The following is a 14,366-nucleotide window of genomic DNA, read 5'->3' on the forward strand; positions in this document are numbered from 1 at the left end:
TCAGGTTATGATCTCAGGGTCCTGGGATCGAGTCCCGAATCAGGATCCCTGCTCAGTGGGGAGCCTGCCACTCCCCCTGCTTGTGCTCACTCTCTTTCTCTGTCAAATAAATAAATAAAATCTTAAAAAATATATATGTGCACACATATACATATATATACACATATATAAGCATACATATGCAAAGAAGAGACAAAAATGCTCAAAATGTTAATACAGAAGGGCCTTCAGAAAAAGTAGGATGAAAAAAATCTTTGAAATGCTCAGAAATAATCCCTATAGGTAAAGATCTCTAAAAGAATGTGTAAAAAAAAGGGGGGGGTAGAAATAATCCTATTATGGGCACTATTTTGTCCATCTGACAAGCACAGATTTTATGTAGTGCTACGAGACAGAGCATCTGGCTCCATGGCCTCGGGCAAATTGGCAGACAGGTGATCTGGTCTCTGGTCCCGGGGGCCAGCTCTGGCGCTGGCCTCTTCTTCATTCCCCTGCCTGGAGCTCAAAGTCCGAACACCCGTCTGAGAGTCCGTGAACCTCAGGACCCTGGGCTGGGGCTCCGGCTTGCCTTTGGCAGCCCAGTGTGGGGCAGACCGAAAAGCTACCTAATTAATTTGCTAATGAGTCAATGGAGGAATGCATACATAGGAGAAGGCAGCCCATGCCCCAACCCCATACCTAGAGGGGCTGATGGATTTTCTGCCCACCCACTCATTTCTTCACCCGCATGAAGCTAGTGCACCAGGTGGAGTGCTCGACGGAAAGAGACTCTCTGTTTCAGCCCCACACCTTCTTGTTAGTGAGTACAAACTGCAAACAGACCATTTTGTGTGTTTAAGCAGAAAATAGGGTTTTATATCATGAAACTGTGGGAAAATCCTGGATTTGGGAATAAATTCTTTGGTGGAAAACCCCAGTGAATGACTAGAGAGGGGAACGTGCAGGTGACAAGGGGACTGGGTAGCTTTCTACCTAGGAAAGGGTTGGAGCAGAGGCTGATGTGTCCCCAGGGACCGGCCTGCGCGGGGCACTCCGTCTTACAGCAACAGGTGATTTGTTTTCAGGATACCTGTGTGAGCATCTACTCTTTCCAGTTCTTGCCTTCTCATTAAGAGACTCCAGCGGGCCTCTTAAAATCTCTTCACCCATTCCTCATAGGATTATCCTGCTGATCAATGTGGCCACACTTAGAAAATGTAAAATATAAGAAAATGTCAATTTGATTATTATTAATATCACGCTGAAATCTTTCGGGGAGACGTGTCATTATTTCTGAAACATACTTGTAAATGATGTTGGGGGAAAAGTAAATAGATAGGAATAAAGCAGAGGGGGCAAAACGTAAGCAACTAGAGGATCCAGGCTGGGGGTTTGCAATATTCGTGGTGCAACATTTCTGGGGATCTGACTTCTCTCCAAGTGGAAAAAGAAAGCTGAGAAAAAAATTTAAAAACCATGTAAGACGTTATGACTTCCTCTCCTGGACTCTGCCATTCGAACACAGGCAAGATTCTTACTCCAAGCCTCTTTCTTGAGAGGTAAAAACGAGAAAAAAAAAAAAAAATTGTGCCCTGCGTTCTATTTTGTCAACACCAGTCACAGGAATAGATGTAAAGTGCTTTGCAAACTGCAGAGCCCCGTCTGGGTGCGCGGGGTCACAGATGTGAGCCTCTGGGCAGCACCTAGCGATCCCTGCTTCAGCTTGGCCAAGCCTCCCGCCTTTGTCTGCCCAGACTCCAGCCAATCTCCGCTGCCGTGGCCACCTCAGCATTACATTATGCACAACTGGAGTCCTCGCCAAGGACCAGCTGCCGACGCGCATTCTTGCTCCTGAGAACCAGCGAGCACGGCGACTAGCAGCTCCCCTGCAGAAGCCTCGGCTGGAGCAGACCCCAGCGGCCGGCCTCCTGGGACCCTGCCGGCCCCTAGAGGTCTCTGGCAGCAGGTCAGCCCCCATGAAACCCTCAAAGGCATCCCAGAACTACCGAAGCATCCGGAGAAATACCATCCAGCACTACTTCTACCCGGAGTCCCTGCTGCTCAGGTGAGTCGGCCCCCTCCGTCGGCCGGACAGTGGAGGAACGGAGCCCAAGTCACCCCAGAGCCTTGCCTGCATCTGACCAGAGGACAGAGTCCCCATCCCGCTCCCCTCTCCTTCAGAATGAACTCAGAAACTCCTTTCTCTGGGCTTTTGTACAACGGGGCTGGCCACCTGCTTATTGACCAGGGGACCCGAATCCAAGGTACACCAATCTGGCCCAACCCACAGGCATGCCTTCTCTGATTTCTCTCTGTTGACTCAATCGGTGATGTCAAGAGAGAGCAGATAATCCATCTCTCATAATAAATAAGGTGTCTGTTGGAAAGGGCTTCAGGCTAGGAACAAGTCGGGGAGTACTGTTCGAATCTGTTAGATGTTTATAAAGGTATATTAAAACCTCCATTAATTTGGAGAAATTGGAGAAAATTCTCCTATGAGTAAGTAAAAACCGTCTGAATCCGGGAAAAGCAAAGGAATTATTTCCTCTTACTTATAAGGGCATCATTGATCAAATAGCAGAATACTCATCTCCTCCTGAAAAGTCGCATTAAGATTAGCATATTAATTGTTACTGGGAATAAATGTTGCTACATGTGGAAAAACAGTTCTCCCACACAGTAACTCTTTCCCTGTAATATCTGCCCACGTAAATCTGCTCGGCTACATTCTTGTTTCTAGACGTTGCTGCCCGTTCTCCCTCCACTATCCCAGTTTCCAAGAATGGAAGTGGGCACGCGGGGAGGGGTCTCTGGATGACAGCGTTTGGCTTTTCTTTATTTTGCCTCCAGAGCTGGGGGACAAGGAGGAGCCCTGTCTCTGAAATGAGCTGATTATTTCAATCAGCCTGGAATAGAAATTGTTTGGCCACCAAAAATGCTGCCATTCAGGAATTGTTCGTAAGCACCCTCTTGTCTCCTTCTATGACGTCTTCTGCTAAAGCCTTTCATCCAGACAAACCATTTTCTTTCACTGACCGACCAAAGTGACAGATGCCAATAAATGTGCTTCAGTGGTTGTCCAAGACTGCCCAATTCTCTCTCTGCCTCCCTGGGTCCCTCTCCCTCTACACATACAAACTTCAGACAGATGACCCTGGGGCAGCGAGATGCTGAACGTGCCCCGGGCAAGATCTTTGCTGGAAGCAATTCTACTAATCAGATTTCCTCCTTAATGCCCCGATCCATTCAGCAACTTGGATGACAGCTTTAATGCTGATGAGACAGGGGACAGCAATGATCCGGAACAAATCTTCCAGAATATACAGTTCCAGAAAGATCTCATGGCAAACATTCGCTGCAGACCCTGGACCATGGGACAGAAGCTGGGAGCACTGAGGTAAGGGCTTCGGCAGCCATTATTGATTATTGCAAATATGCTTTCCACGAAACCTCCCTGTCCTGCCCAAGAAAATGAGCACAAAGACCCGCGTGAGAGTGGCGGGCAGGCACTCTTGATCTGACTCAGAGAAGTCACAGGGGCCTCAAGGTGGCCAGTATCTCTGTGAGTGTCTCTGTGTGTGTGTCTGGGTTGGATGTGTGTGTGTGTTGGTGTTTGTGGTTTTCTACCTCCCTTTCAAACACTAGATTTTAGCATTGTGTCTAGAGGTGAACAAAATAACCAAACTTCCAGGAGACAAGTCTATAAGCCAGAATGAAAGCTGATGGTAATTTCACCTGCTGGGCTATTACTCCCTCTGGGGGGAAACCAGATTCTATGGGAAACCAGAAAACGATGATATTAAGAGTCACACTGGACAATCTGTTTAGATAATAGAAAATAGTGAACAGCTAAAGAGTTGCAGACGGGCTGTCTGAATTCGGATACTGCCCCCCAATCCTTAGCTATGTGGTGTTGGGTAGCTCTCTTAATTTCTTGGCCACTTTACTTTCTCTTTAAAGCTGAGGTGATGGTGCAGAATATGGCATCTGCCTCCTGCTTCCAAAACTGTGCCGCGTTAAGCAGGCAGGTGTTTGTTAAAGATTCAGAATCGCTGATTGCCCTTAGAGCTGCCGAATCAGAAAGTATGGGGGGGGGGGCAGTATCTTTAACATGCATTCAGGTGGATTCTTCCGCATACTGAAGTCGGAGACCCACGGAGAGTTCTAGGGTTAAACGGGACCTCGCGCCGTCTCTGATACGCGGTAGTCACGCCCCGGCCAGTGAGTCCTGATGGATGATGCTGACGCCCGGGGTCACAGCAGAGGGAGTTAATTGAATGGTCTCACCGAGCTGCTCTGACCTGTCAAGTGCAGAAACAGACAGCAGCCCTGATCACTGGGCACCCGGCGTGGACAGGATCAGAGCCTTGTTAGGGCCCCTTTCCGGATGCCAAGCACACAGCCCCTCTTTCCCAGGTCGGCCATCAGGCTTTGCATTTCTCTCCCATCAAATCGCAGCTTTGTCAGCTTCCCCCCTGCAGGCATTCTCTTCCAGGCTGGCCCAAGAGGCAGCCGGCTGGTCCTTGGGTGGCTCGGCAGATGGCTGAGGGCGCCTGTCGTTTGTCGTCTCAGCGGTTTCTGGCTAATCCTCCATGTATGGTATCGGCTCCCCCCACATCTGTTCCCTTGAGTGAGGATGGCAATTTCAGATAGAAGACTGATACTCAGAGATGTGAAGTGGCTTACCCCAGGATGCACAGCCTCCGGGAGCCGGCCCTGAGCTTTAAACCCAAGCTCTCTGACCCTGACCCCAATGTTCTATTGAAACAGAGGAACTCCGCCAAAGGAATCATTGCGGAAATTTATCCTAAAACAAAAAGTCATGTGCTGTATCAGAATTTTTAAAAAATCGTGCAGAAATGCTCCTGCCGATTGCTTATTGAGGCTTAGAAGGAGTAATTAGTAATTACTAATTAATGATTATTAATTATTAGTAAGAGACCAAGTCTTTTTGACCTGCAGGCAGAGCACAGCAAATGATAACTTTTCTATCAAAAGGGCAAACCTGGGGTGCCTGGGGGGCTCAGTCCTTAAGCATCTGCCTTCGGCTCAGGTCATGATCCCAGGGTCCTGGGATGGAGCCCCGCATCGGGCTCCCTGCTCCATGGGAAGCCTGCTTCTCCCTCTCCCACTCCCCCTGCTTGTGTTCCCTCTCTCGCTGTGTCTCTCTCTGTCAAATAAATAAATAAAATCTTTAAAAACAAACAAACAAACAAACAAAAGCGTAAACCAGGCCTTCCACGCTGACGCCTGGCCAGGGGCTCAGCCCGGGCACCGACAGGGCCCCACTGGCTGCCCCGGCCAGCAGTCAGGCTCTCAGAGGCAGCTTGTCCTCTGAGCACCTCCATTTATCATCCTTGGCCCCCACGTCTCCTCCCTCGTCACCTTGAGAAGCTGCTGGAGCAATGCCTCACTCATTGGACCTGCTGAGGCGTCTGGAAAGCACAGAGACCACTGAAGCCTGACCGGGGGGGAGCCAGGGAGGGGGCGGACGCAGAGAAAAGTGGGGAGCCCTCGCTGAGTCTGCAGCAACAACCACCTGTCTGGGAGGGTGCGGTGCAGGCCCACGTCCCTCGTGGGGAGCAAGTGGACAGTGCCCTTGAGTCCACATGGGTCTGTGAGGAGGCGCAGGTGACGTGGGTCCTCCCTGGTCCCCCAGGTCCAGCCCCGCCCTCTCGATACTCTTACCACCGCCACTCTCTCCCAGTTACTGTGGCCTCAGGGCTCCTTCGCCCTGTTAGCGAGGGCTCTCCCAGCGCCCTGACTCTGTCTTATGTACCTTGTGTCCTGCTCTGCTTGATCCAAGTCAGTGTGTGGAAAATGTTTGCCGGAAGAAAATTATAAACCATGAGATGGAACAAATTATTTCACTTGTATAGGGCCTCTGTCTTTTAGATGCTGGGCAGGGTAGGGCATCAACCCTCACCCCTGCCTGCATTTGTGGTTCTGACCGGAATGAAGCCAGGGCATGGGCGGGGCCCGGGAGCTGGGATGATGGCAAGGAGGGCACAGCGCTCCAAAACCCAGCAAGCCCTCTGATTAGCTCACGGTTCCCTCGGTGGGAAAGGGAGTCAGCCAGTTCCTGCGTCTCTCGGGGAAAGACTCAGCAGCAGCGTGTGTTGCTAAAAGGCTATTGGGGTGTACACGCAAGACTCCCCAGCAGCGAACGGGGCAGACTGGAGATCGAGGGACTCCAAAGAACCAAGCCCTTCAGCTCCGAGCATAATCAAGGGGAGGGGGGCTGGCCGGGGATAACGAGGGTCTCATCAGCGCTGTGTCAGATGAGGTCACCTTGAAGGTGACATTCACCTCTAAGGGTCCTCGATGGCTGTCTGTCCCACTGGTGCTAATATTAATTGTCGAATCCTGCTATTCCTGTAGGTGTGGATTTAACCATTTATCCCAATGAATTCAGTGCATTTCAAGAATTAATCATTTAGGTGGAGACATCGGGTCAGCTCACCAAAGTGGTCAGTTAGCGTGTCAGCAGTTGGTGTAGGCTGAATCAGGTTCTTTGTGGCTATGTAGACACTGCCCTTTCCTCGAGGCAGGTTCTCCGAGGCTAGGTCTGACTTTCTGTGACGCTGCAGGAGGAAGGCTGCTGAGGTTAAGGGGAGGGGTGAGACCCCCTAGTGCCCGCTGCCAGGACTCCCCCACCCCACACCTGCTCATGATCGATTCCCAGACAACAATCAGGGAAGGGCTTTAAGAATTCGTTGCAACTCATTTTGTCATTGATTCATCATTTTCTAAGAATTTATCCACTTAAGTGGTTTTTTTTTTTCAGAAAGTATTTTCTAAGGGAGCTTTCTGGTTGCCGGAGGTCAGGAAAAGAACGATTCGCCTCTCTGCATAGCCACGTCGTGCCGCGGCCTCTTGTCGTTCACCTTTTGCCCACCTGCTCCCGTTGTAGTTCCGCACGTTTTGCCAAGATAGCAGGTATGATAAAATTGTGCTCACTGTCGTGTTTTTCTTCTCTCAGGCGAGCGAAGGAGATTGTGCTGAAGTTTGAAGGGAGGCTGACCAGGACCCGCGGCTACCAAGCAGCAGGTGCAGAGGTGAGAGCGTGCGCGTTCACGGGCACTCCCACCCCCTCTTGTGGTCTTGGGGCCAGGAAGTTGTGGGCCACTGTGCCTGTCATTGCACGCGGGCTGTTCCCATCGACGACTGCAGCTGGAGGAGCAGTGCCGTGAGCTGCAACGTCTGCATGTCCCAGAACCTGGAGCTTAGTCCCGGATGTGGTCACCTACCGATTGTACATGACCCTGGGTGAGCCTAACTCATCCGAGAAATGGCATCTTCCCTTGAGAAAATGATCTAGCATCCTTCCTGACTTGCTCCCACCCATAGGTGTAGGTTTTTTTTTTTCACTGCACGTCTTGTAATGAGAAAGTTACAGATATATTCCAAAGCTCACTTTATAATTCAATGCTAAGGTTTTTGTTTGTTAATTTTTCCATTCAGTTCCTTAATGCTAAACTTTAGTATATATTGAAGTTATCTGTTTAGAGAGACATTACAATAATATTCATAAATGTTTAGAAGACAAAGAAAAAAATCATGCCCTTATATAGTATCTTTTTTTTTAAATCTCACGTTCCAGTCACTGAATATATAACTTTCACTGAGAGTATTTATAGTATACAAGCCTTTTTGTCTTGCTTCTTTTTTCACTTAACCCCACACATAACAGAAGGATTTTTCCATGTTGCTCTGTATTGTTTACACATAATCATTTTCCATGACAGACAGACATACATTAACTTAATTAGTTATTTGTCTGCTGGTGAATATTTGTCTGTAATTTTCCACTATTATTAATAACTCTGCAAAGAATATCTTTGCACATAGTGCTTTTCCTACCTTTCATTTGTTTATGTTTTTGAAGATTTTATTTATTTATTTGAGAGAGAGAGAGGGAGCACGATCAGGGGGAGAGGGAGAAGCAGGCTCCCCGCTGAACAGGGCGCCCAATGCAGTACTCAGTCCCAGGACCCTGGGACCATGACCTGAGCCAAAGGCAGACGCTTAATGACTGAGCCACTCAGGCGCCCCTTTTTCTTACCTTTTAAAATTCCTCTCCTAGGATAAATGCCAGAACTATAATCACTGTAGAAAAAAATATAAGTAATTTTTTGGCTCTTGATAAATATTAATAAATTATTTCCCAAAACCCTTGATAGTTGATCTTGCCATACACAACAAGTATACTGTTTCATAATATTCTTGCCAATAGTGGATATTGTATTTTTTTAAAGTTTGTTATACTTTAACAGACAAAAGATGTACCCTTTTTAGATTTTCTGAAACAAAAAAGTACTCTTTTTTTTTTAAAGATTTTATTTATTTATTCATGAGAGAGAGAGAGAAGCAGAGGCAGAGGGAGAAGCAGGCTCCCCGCAGAGCAGGGAGCCCGATGTGCGACTCGATCCCAGGACCCTGGGATCATGACCTGAGCTGAAGGCAGACGTTTAACTGACTGAGCCACCCAGGCGTCCCTTTTTTCTTTCTTTTTAAGATTTTATTTATTTGACAGAGAGAGACAGCGAGAGAGGGAACACAGGCAGGGAGAGTGAGAGAGGGAGAAGCAGGCTTCCCGCTGAGCAGGGAGCCTGATGCGGGGCTTGATCCCAGGACCCTGAGATCATGACCTGAGCCGAAGGCAGACGCTTAACCGACTGAGCCACCCAGGTGCCCCCAAAAAAGTATTTTTAATGAAGTTTACATTAAAGCTGGCCATAAATTTTACTTAACTGAAAAAGTATAAAATCTCAAAGGATTCCTAAGGTTCTGCCTTGGCTGTCCCCTTACTTTCCACAGACTCTGCCTGAAAACTCAAATCTAGTCCTATGACCAAGATTACCCATGACTGCTTGCATATGCCTGTCACACTATGACGGAGCTTATGGATGAAATACAGAAAACAAAATTATCTTTTGAATAATAAACATATGTGCTCCCTCCTTATTTCCCCTAAATAGACAGTATGAAATGCTATGGGAAAACACTTGGAAATACTGGAAGGTCCTTCACTTGGGTTCAGACAACCTGTCATATGTAAGAGTGAAAAGTAAGAGTGAAAAGTACTGCAACTTTTAGTCACAGTAAGATCAATATGGATTAAGGTGTAATTTGATAATGGGCTGTATTATTAGAAGCAGGGTGTTTAGAATGAGAAAGGGGAATCTGAATTTTCAGCCTCACCTAAGCTTGCCCCAAGGCTTTCTGCCGGCACCAGGCCCACCCAGCTGCCTGCCTTTCTAGGATCAAGGGCCCCACAGAAAGCGGTTCAATCCAGTTCAGTTTAACCTGTGCGCCACGCTTTGTTCTAGACCCTGGGGTAATGAAATAGCGCAGACTCGGCTTCTTCTGTCTTCTGGAGACGCAGTGAAATGCCCAAGAAAAATCATTCTCCCACGGCGTCTTCTTCACACTTTGGTTCTTCCCCTCCCCATATTCAGAACTGCGTTCCTCCACCTTATTTTACACCGGAAATTTTGATATTCTGCTCCAGCTGCCAGGTAGAGAAAACTGAAGGTACCTAGCCAGCCGGAGTACCGCCTGCAGCCCGTCTATTCATAGTCCTTGGTTTATATGCTGAAGACGGTAACTGTTTTCCAAACAGTAAATTTAGTGTAATACAGCTCCCGATTTCCGTGACTCCCAGCACCGAGATCCCGGTCCCCACTCACAGAGCTGCCACACAAGGCATCCCGGGAAGCCGCCCCTACCCCCCGTTTCCAGCCTGCATCCCCCATTCACGTGGATCTCCACTCAATGCCAGCTCACTAATGACAGTCTGCCTTCAGCACCAGCACATGTCTGTGTTTCTGAAGGAAGCCAGGTGTGAGTGTGAGAGCACGGGGCCCCGAGAAGTCCCTCCAGCAGGAGTCAGGACACCCAGGTCCCTCTGCTATCGGTTCCCCGCTCTGGCTTTGGTTTTCATGTTTGATTCTCAAGGTTCCTTCTGGCTCTAATAGTCTATGTTCTTTGTGTCTCACACCCTACCAACAAAGGAGGTCACCCTTCCCGAGAGCCTTCGTGATGTGATTTAGCACCTGCCCATGACGGTATATAGACTGGCAGGTCCTCCTGCTTCCATGCACATCCCCCGTAACCCACTCTTTTCCCCACAGGAGCCGTTGCAATCCTCGAAACAGGAAACTGCTCGTGCCAGGCCTTACTTAAGATAATGATAGATGAGAGAGAGAGAAAGATACACAGATAGATACAAAGATACCCAGATAGATACATAGATACATACATGGATATATAGATAGGCTTTCATTACACTTAGAATTAAATCTAACTCCTTCCCATGACCCACCTGATCTGGCCATTGCCTTCCTATTAGATCTTACCTCACTTACCCCTCTTCCATCCTCTGCAGTAAAATGCCCAGCACGTGCTAACTCACAGATGTTATATTCCAAAGCTCACTTTATAATTCACAGGTATATTCACAGGTATATTCCAAAGCTCACTTTATAATTTATAATTTATAATAAGAGGAGATAGTTCCTCTACTAATTTATTCTTTTTTGGAAATATCGATTCCTTTTCATTCAAGTCTCAGCTTATGTGTGACCTCCCCAGAGGGACCTCTCCTGATCCCCTTCTTTAAAAGATCTTTCTCCTCCATCCTAATGGACCATGTACCCCTGTGGCATTGACTCATCTGCGGCTGCCTTCCCTCTACCTGGATGTAAGCTTTGCACCCGCTGACATCTTACATGTCTTGTCCGTTTGCATCCTCGGTCCCGGAAACACACACAGGTGCTCAGGACATGCTCTGAATGAATTCATCTTTCATAAACTGTAATATGTGTTGTTAGAACACCTTTATTCCAGGCGAATTTACAGGACATTCCAAACAGGAAAGAATGAGCTTATTCTTATTTTTGGTACCCAATAACCCAGGCCCACAATTAAGACCTATTTCTTCCAAGTTTGGCCTTTGGTTTTGCTTTGGTATGTTTTTGCGTTGCTCTTAAAACCTCAAATCATTTCAGAGTTTCAGAGCTTTCCATGGAGATTTGGTGCGAATCAAGAGAAGCATATCTTTCTCATGCCTTACCGAATCTTGGCCATCAACAAATCACGTTTTTCAATCACATTTACCTCTGGGAAGCTCCTTGAGGAAGCTGGTGTAGATCTGCATTACCGGAATGAGTGTTGGAGGTTCAGGGCCCTGGAAGCTGAGGCGGGGCCCCCCTGACTTCTCGTATGAGCACCTGAGGCCAGGGAGGAGGGTTTGTCTCTTACCTACAAAAGTTACTCTGCCTTAGTGTGTTCCAGCACCGAAATTCTCATTGAAATTCAACCAAAATTTAAACTGAAAGAGTAACTCTGAATACCACTGATTGAATCTTGCTTCTCATACAGACGAGGAAATTGAATCCCAAAGAAAGAAAATCCCTTCCCAGGAGCGCATAGTAGGATAGCAGTTGCTCTGGGGCTACAACTCAGGTGGGGGGGGCCCCCTCCAGGGCCTCTGACACTTCGGGACTTCACTCCCAGTGGGCCAGAGACTCAGATGCTTTCCAAACCAAACCCGCCCCCAAGGATGTTTGGGCACCCTGCTTCTGCATGCCATAGGGGATGCAAGAGCAAAAGCTCTGGTTTCCCTTCCATGCTAAAGCACGTGTGCCACGAGGAAAATCTCAAGGCAACACGAGGTAGGCTCTGATCAACGTTACAGGAATATCGATTGCTGAGAGGTTTACAGAGAGAAGGGTCTATTTCTCTCTCCAGCGAAGCTACATGAAATCATCATGGGCGTGGTTAGGTTTGAGCCGGGTCTGGAATCATGCACAGAAGACGAGCAATTGCAACGTCTGATAAAATTCAAACAGATTTTCATTTACAAGCAGCCGTTCTGGCCTTAGCAGACACATCCCGAAGGACCTTATTGTGCGTGTCTGCATCAGGACCATGTGCCGTCTCAGAGTTCAGAACGTTGTAATTACATTTGCGAGCCTTCTTTCTGCAATGATATCATTTGCTTCCAACACAAACCCAGATTGTTTGTGTGTTAAAATGAACAGCCTGCCGATACTTGTGGGAGAGCTGAGCCAGTGTCAGGGCCCATTCTGCTTTATTCTCCTTGGAGGAAAAGGGGGAAAAAAATACAGACTTTGAACCCTTGGCAACTGCGTCTTAAACACACAAGACAAATTTCCAGATCTCACCACTGGCAGTGGTGGCCGGGAGAGAGGGTGGGAGACAAACACAGCTGCAGGACGGGAGGCGCACGAGGGGCTCACATTCAGGGTGTGTTCTGGACTCCTCGTCCCCGAAACAGGGAACTGGGATCACCCGGGCAGTTTGCTGGCCACGTGGATTCCTGGGCCCCGCTCCCCAGAGCGGGGTCAACTGGGTGCATTTGGACTTTATTCCTCAAGTAATTGCCACTGCATTTAGTCCCCGGAGCAGGAATGGGAGGAGTAAGGCAGGTGTGACCCTGGAGCATGAGTACCGACAGCACAGCTCAGAGCCCGAAGCAGGTGCCGTCCCCCGAACGGGAGCACGGAGGAGACAAGGGGGCTGCTTTGGTCCGAGTATTGCCCAAAGTCCCGCAAAAGCATGATTAAAGCCATCAGACAGGGCGCCTGGGTGGCTCAGTTGGTTAAGCGACTGCCTTCAGCTCAGGTCGTGATCCTGGAGTCCCGGGATCGAGTCCCGGGATCGAGTCCCGCATCAGGCTCCCTGCTCAGTGGGGGGTCTGCTTCTCCCTCTGCCCTCTTCCCTCTTGTGCTCTGTCTCTCATTCTCTCTCTCTCTCAAATAAATAAATAAAATCTTTAAAAAAAAAAAAAAAGCCATCAGACAGTGTGCCTGGGAGCCTGTGGTCCATTCAGGACCTTAGCATCCCAAAGTCATTGCCACGTTGACAAACTGTGACGTTCTCTCACCCTGCCCCCTCCTTTTCAGCTCTGGCGGAAGTTTGTGCGTCTGGCCTGTAACTTCATGGTCATCTTCATTCCCTGGGAAATGAGGATAAAGAAAATTGAGAGTAAGTGTGGGCGCTCGGAGGAGTCGGGGGCCAGCGGCCTGAGAAGGGTCCGGGCGGCCCGGTCCCCACACGGCGCCACCAGGGCCCCGCGCACGTGGTGTGGAGCGGGGCTGGACGTGGGACTGGGGGACGGAAGACATCTGTCCCACCACTGCCCCCGGGAAAACAGCAGCCCCACATTCGCTATGGCTCTGCTGTTCTGGCCGTTCATTCGGGAGTCAGACCCAGCACGGACCCTGAAGGGTCAGGTGGAAAACTGCAGAAGAGTAAGAGAGTCATGTGAGCAACTGCCAAACAAAGCCTCAGAAATTTGCATTTTCTTAGCGGCGATTGGAACCGTTCAGAAAGCATGTTCTGAAAAATAAGTAAGTTGCATTCACAACATATTCACAAACAGGTACACACAGCACACACGCACATAACACGCAGCAAACAAGGCCAGGAATACACCTAACAGTGAGTCTGTAGTGAAGAAAACTGTAAAATTGGGCCACAGGGTATTTAAAAAGTCTCGTGAAGAGACATGGGAAGATTTAATATTTGGAAGATGTGGATTTCCTCAACATCAGTTTACAAGGTTAATGCAATTCCAGCAGAAATCTCAATGTAATGTTTTGGGGGTTTTTTGTACTCAGCAAAACGATCGTTAAGACTTACATGGAAGAAACCCATCCAAAAGAAATTTTTTTAAAAAGAAAAATGCAAATGAACTTGCATAACAAAAATGTCCAGATACGTTATAAACACTCCAGCCGTTGAAACTGGAGCACAGCATCATAGATGATACTAGAACAGATGATTCAATTCTTTGAAAGAGGGCACTTAGACCCTTCACTGTAAGGTTCCAGGAGCTATTAAATAGAAGATAGGGAGCCACTCAAGAATTAAAGGAAATACAGAGCATGTGATGTCAGAATGCAAATCTGTCTGACTGTGAGAGAAAAGAAAGAAATCATCAAGGAAAATAGCACTGTATTTAATTACCTATAAAAGAAATAGTACATACCTAAAACAACAAAGCTAAAAGCCGACAAATGGAGAGAGAATAATTTTCAGCATTTCAGTGGAAGTTAGGGGGGGGGGGGGGGGGGGGGATATAAATTGGACCAACGCTTCTAGGGGAAAGTTAAAATTTGTAACCAAAGCCTTCACCATGTTTGTGCTCTTTGATCAAACTCTCCCATTCCCTAACAACCAGAGAAACAAGAACCACAACAAAAATCAATATACAAGGACCAAGTTGGTGCCCCACCCGGATTTCTTGGCTGGTCCAGCTTTTCTCTGCTGCTCTGGGTGTTGATGCTGTGACTCCCAGCTGCCCCTTTCCCTGGAGAATTGCCCTGGGCCTGCCTTGTTCCTGCTGCTGGGCACAC

General features: G+C 48.1%; 1 protein-coding gene across 1 annotated transcript in view; it reads left to right on the forward strand.

Annotated features, from left to right (window-relative positions):
* The first annotated feature begins 1,955 nt into the window (after nt 1-1,955).
* Nucleotides 1,956-14,366, forward strand: part of TMC3 (transmembrane channel like 3) — a 34,023-nt gene continuing 21,612 nt past the window's right edge. The window contains exons 1-4 of the mRNA XM_021680595.1: nt 1,956-2,044; nt 3,230-3,376; nt 6,962-7,037; nt 12,912-12,993. Coding sequence (XP_021536270.1) covers nt 1,956-2,044; nt 3,230-3,376; nt 6,962-7,037; nt 12,912-12,993 — 394 coding nt within the window. The remainder of the gene's footprint in view (nt 2,045-3,229; nt 3,377-6,961; nt 7,038-12,911; nt 12,994-14,366) is intronic.

The sequence above is a fragment of the Neomonachus schauinslandi genome, chromosome 9 (genome assembly GCF_002201575.2).
Source record: "Neomonachus schauinslandi chromosome 9, ASM220157v2, whole genome shotgun sequence".
NCBI lineage: Eukaryota > Metazoa > Chordata > Mammalia > Carnivora > Phocidae > Neomonachus > Neomonachus schauinslandi.